This window comes from Sinocyclocheilus rhinocerous, unplaced genomic scaffold (genome assembly GCF_001515625.1).
Source record: "Sinocyclocheilus rhinocerous isolate Xijiao unplaced genomic scaffold, SAMN03320098_v1.1 scaffold62, whole genome shotgun sequence".
In the NCBI taxonomy this organism is placed as follows: domain Eukaryota; kingdom Metazoa; phylum Chordata; class Actinopteri; order Cypriniformes; family Cyprinidae; genus Sinocyclocheilus; species Sinocyclocheilus rhinocerous.
In genome coordinates this window covers 632,617-638,123 of record NW_015656585.1, presented here as the reverse complement: position 1 = coordinate 638,123, position 5,507 = coordinate 632,617, and the positions used below count along the sequence as shown (strand labels likewise).

General features: G+C 34.3%; 1 protein-coding gene across 1 annotated transcript in view; it reads right to left on the bottom strand.

Moving 5' to 3' along the window:
* Nucleotides 1-1,366: 1,366 nt before the first annotated feature.
* Nucleotides 1,367-5,507, bottom strand: part of LOC107720252 (monocarboxylate transporter 13-like) — an 8,136-nt gene continuing 3,995 nt past the window's right edge. Inside the window, exons 4-5 of the mRNA XM_016527911.1 lie at nt 3,766-4,533; nt 1,367-3,350 (exon numbers count right to left, since the gene is read on the bottom strand). Coding sequence (XP_016383397.1) covers nt 3,157-3,350; nt 3,766-4,533 — 962 coding nt within the window. The 3' untranslated portion in view covers nt 1,367-3,156. The remainder of the gene's footprint in view (nt 3,351-3,765; nt 4,534-5,507) is intronic.

Below are 5,507 nucleotides of genomic sequence, written 5' to 3'. Positions count from 1 at the left end.
TGGGTGATTCTATAATTGCAGGTACATTTGGTGTCAGAAGTCATTCTTTTTTTCAGCTTTTTTTCAAATGGTTATATTTTTAATCATTTTAATAATTTGTTACTTATTGTTATGAATTACAAGATGTTACAGTCAATAACAATATAATAATTTGTGTAAAAAGTGATGATTTCTTGTTGTCCGAATTAGTCAGTGCATTTTTCCATCATGTATCATTGTGTAATCAAAATATTTTACTGTTCTTTTCTTTTTGTAACATTTCATTCACTTTATTTATAAAATCCCTAAATACTAATTTACTTAATTCTACAACAGTAAATTGTTTAAAAATAACTTTTTTTTCTTATAAAAAGGTTTGTCCATAAATCTTGCTCTGTTATTCTGTTAACGTACCATATTTTGCCTTTAAATTGGTGGAATTATCTCCCACAGCTATGTACAATACAGGAAATGATGTCACTTTTCCTCACTGATAAGATCTGAAGCACTAAAAAGTCTGTGTGCTCTCTCTGAGTAAATATTTTAATCTAAAAAATTCTTATACCAAGAGTTATTTTGAAGAACATCAACACTGTTACTACAATATCAAAAGGAAAACAAAATGTATTACTGATCACACATTGGGTTATTTAAAGGTCTTTTAATCATGATTTCATTAGTGCCATGTGCTCTTAGCATCTATGCTAGCAAGTGGAGTTTTTGGCAAAAATAAAATATAATTGTCAATCCTGTTACCGTCAAACTCTGTTACCAATGTTACAATGCTGAATAACAATGCTGACAGTAGCGTAACAGAATTGACAGTCTACCGGATAATTCTGTCAATTCAGTTATTTTACAATTCTGTTACTTAAAGGGTCAACTCTGTTTATGAACTATTTTCACAAAAAAACAATACAATTGTTGTTTAAAATCTCATAAACATTATTGAGATATTATGCACCCTTATAATATTTCAAAAACAATTTTTTTTTTTTTTACTGGATATTGTATATAATACATTTTCTGATGAAACATATTTGCTCCAAGTGGACAATTCTGTGTAGACACAAATTTTATTTTATTATAAATATTATTTATTTTTAAGGTATGCATATAGGTGAAATATTATCTCAGTTCAGAATGTAAGGACTGTTTGTCTAATGATACAAGAAGGATTTTTCCTTTTATGATTTATTGTTATTTCTACACATTGCCTAATTTGTCCGTAACAGAGTTGACAAACAATGCCATAAAGACATCTGTTTTTTCATTAAAAGCAAAAAAAGGAAGTAACTTGTGTTTGGCAAAGCACTGAATCATTAAAATTTAATATGTTTTCAGTAAGATACTGGAAAGAATTTCTGTTAGTGGACAGTTTTTTTTCTTAACTTTATGAAATGACAAATGCATCTCCAATTATAGAATCACCCAAGTACAATACAAGCTGATGATAATCACTGGACTCACAAATTATTTTCGACAATTCTCAGTGTAAACGGCCACTGTGTGTTTTTGGAGTGCTTCGGTTGACTACCATTATAGGTAACGTGCCAGTGTTTGGTGGTGCTTACTAGACTATAATTTTTTTATTTTACAGGAAAATGTTTCACAGATGTGAAAAGAGCTTTTCAAATGCCTCAAATATGCCTATATAAAAAAACAAGTGGCTGTCAACAATATAATTCTTGCATGTAATTAAAGTTCTGAACAAATGTCTGAACCAATGACCTTTATTCCACTCACAGATGCCATTCAGAAATAAATCTGATCTGATTGACCTAAAAATTATTTTTCTACTGCTAACAAATTTATTGCAACTCAAAGGGAACATTAAAATAAATAGTAGTTCCCCGATTGTCGCTTGCAATTAAGGCACAGTCTTGTCATCACCACAAATTCAGACACACCGCACATAAACAGGCAAATCCATCTCTGCAAACTATGACATGACTTACACAATAAACCAAAGTAAAACACAGCTGTTTATCTTTGGTACACGTGTTTGGGGAAGTTCTAACAAACTGAAATGCTATTACATTAAATAACAGGATTCCACCATATATGGCACATTTATATCAGAAACAAACTGTTTGACAATAGAAGTAAATTAATAAAATCGTCAGATGTGATATAAACAGTATATAGTGTGTCTGTGTGTGTTTTTCATAAACCTGAACATTGAACAGAATTCTGGAACATGAGTTCAGTGCACAAAATTATTTGGCTGGCTGTTATTTTGAGGTTCAAGGGTGGCAAATTCTTTGTAAAACGCATTTGTCAGCTTTGTCCATATAAGCGGATTTCTTCATTTCTAAGTCATCTTTGTGATTCCAAGGCTGCGTGTGTGTGCGTGTACACCACATATAGGCTACAGAGTAGACAGGAACTGCTCGACAAACTCAGAGAAATGTGGTATTATGAAAAACAAGACTTATTTAAATAGTGATGTAACCAAATCCACTTCCTCAACACCTTATAAAAACAATGAACTAATCTCATGGCTTTGTTCTTTGTGGGTTTCTGAAACAATACAGTAGCCCCAAAAAGTATTTGGGCACTAATGAATGTAATTGCATCAGTTAAAAGTGTATGAAAACAAATGTATTTTAATACAGTACAAGTACACTTAACAGAAAGAAGTTTGTAACATTTTAAATAAAACAATGGATAAAAAATTACCTCAAGACTATGATAAGGATCTTACTTGTTTGCAGATGCCACTTCACTTTTTTGGAGCCACTGTATGTAGCTTATATGCACATGTAATTTGTAGTATCGACAATGCACACAAACAGACAAATCAGACTATTTATATTGCTTTCAGATACTGTAAAATAGTCATACATGAATGATTGTTCTGTGAGTGATTAAATAATAAGCAGCTGCATCTGCACTCTGCCGTGCTTCTTTAATTATTTCTAAGGGCAGAAAAACGTTCTGAATGACATTTCTTGTCACTGTCTGCAAACTTTTAGTGGCTTGAAAAGTGGCTACAATGGTGTCACAGTCTTAACTAACATCTCTCTGTCTGGAAGTTATAGGGTGAGAGGTTGAGATACTAAAATGCCTATTGCTTTTTTGAAAAGTAAAAACATTAATAATAATATGGCTTTAAATAAACAAAGTTCATAATATAACAAAAGTAAAACACTGGAATATTATCTTAAGTGGCTTTTAAACATCTGCACAGTCCGCTTTTAGTATTGGATGATCTGTAGTCTCAGACTCAGTGCATGAATCTGGTAGTTTGAGTTTTTTCTTTTTCACCAGCCGGTCAACAAGCACCACGAAAACCCCAGACAGAACAAGGCAGAGGCCAGATAAGTAGAAACTAGCACTGAAGTCATGAGTCCAGTCCACCAGCCAGCCTGTGACACAGATACACAAAAGAAACATGAGATGGCTGACACAGACAAAGACAAAACCTGCTGTTAGCGGTGTCTGTATCCTCCCCACTAAAACACCATCATAAAATTGAGCCATACTCAGTCTTTTAGGAATAAAAGAACTCAAAATAATATAAAAAATTTAAATGATTTTAGCAAATGGCTGCAATATAACAAAGAGTGAAAAATTTAAGGGGGTCTGAATACTTTCCGTACCCACTGTATATATATATATTTAAACAGAAATATGCAGAATGTGCTTATAAGCAGAATGTTATCGTCCATTGCTGTGGACACTAATATAGTTATTGTTATAGCTATTATCTTTATAGTTAGCGCTCTTGGAGTGAACGCACTTTTAGTCTGACATACATGACAGTTAATGACACGCACTGACCTGCAGCAGGTGGACCCACAAATCCTCCAGAGCTCCGTAACAGCATGAAGAGCCCTAGAGCGCTGTCAAAGCCCTTCAGTCCAACAATATCCACAATAGTTGTCACATGGATGGCCACCACGCAGCCGAACAGGAAGCCATAGAGTGAGACAAAGACCAGGATACTCCAGTAGCTCTGTGCAATGGGAAGCAGAAGCAGCACCACCCCCAGCGCAGTGACCACCATGGTCAACAGCTTCAGGTTTCTCACGAGCCGCAGGTTAGCCAGCCACCCGCATGCTAGTCTGCCCAGCAGGTCTGCCAATGCCAGCACTGACAGAACCGAGGCCGCCCAGTACTGCTCCATGCCCAAACTGCTGGCATAGGGCACCAGAAACAGGGGTGGGATGAAGAAACCCGTCGCCGCTAAGATGGCAAACACAATATATAGCAGCAGCTCAGGCCTCTGCAGAAGGGACCACTGGAAAGTGCCTTTTTTTGATGTCCTGCTTTCTTCCAGCACCAGTTTGTCTTGGATGGAGGTTTGTGCAGCTGGGAGGGGTTTCATCAGAGCACCACAAACACACAGATTCAGCTGAAGACCACCGATAATGAGTAAAGCCCCCTGCCAAGAATAGCTGTCGATAAGCCACTGGAAAAATGGGCTGAATCCCATGGCAAAGACACACTCTCCAGAACTAGCAATCGCATAGGCAATGGGACGCCAGCGTCTGAAATAATGGCTGACCATGCTGTTAGCTGGTATCCAAGAAAATGAGACGCCAAGTCCTAGATCACAAAAAATAAAACACACTGAGGTCAAATTATCACTAGACAAATAGGGAGGACTAGGAGTGCCACCAAATGAAGGAATCAATAATCAAAGTATTAATTAAAAACTAAAAATGAGCACTACCAATAAAAAGTTTGGAGTTGGTATGATTTTTAATGTTTTTGAAAGAAGTCTCTTATGATCACCAAGGCTGCATTTATTTGATCAAAATACAGTAAAACAATAATATTTTAATTTTGTAATTATGTAATATGTAATAATTTGTGATATATTTTAAAATAATTTATTCCTGTTCTGCCATAGTTGAATTTTCAGCAGTCATAACTACAGTCATCAGTGTCAAGTGATTGTACCAGTCAAAAGATTTTGAACAGTAAGATTTAATGCTTTTTAAAGAAGTCTCTTCTGCTCACCAAGCCTGCATTTATTTGATCCAAAGAACAGCAAAAACAGTAAAATGTTGAAATATTTTTACTATTTAAAATAACTTTTTTCTATTTGAATATATTTTAAAATGTAATTTATTCCTGTGATTTCAAAGCTGAATTTTTAGCATCATTACTCCAGTCACATGATCCTTCAGAAATCACTCTAATATTCTGATTTGCTGCTCAAACAACATTTATTATTATTATTATTATTATGTTGAAAACAGCTGAGAAGAATTTTTTCAGGTTTCTTTAATGAATAGAAAGTTCAGAAGAACAGCATTTATCTGAAATAGAAGTCTTTTGTAACATTATAAATTTCCTTATCATCACTTTTTAGAGCATCCTTGCTAAATAAAAGTATTAATTTCTATCATTTCTTTCCCACAAAAACAAAACAAAACTGAATCCAAGCTTTTGAATGGTATATTCAAATATATGTTACAAAAGCTTTTTATTTCAGATAAATGCTGATCTTTGGATCTTTCTGTTCATCAAAGAATCCTGAAAAAATGTACTCAACTGTTTTAAATATTGATAAT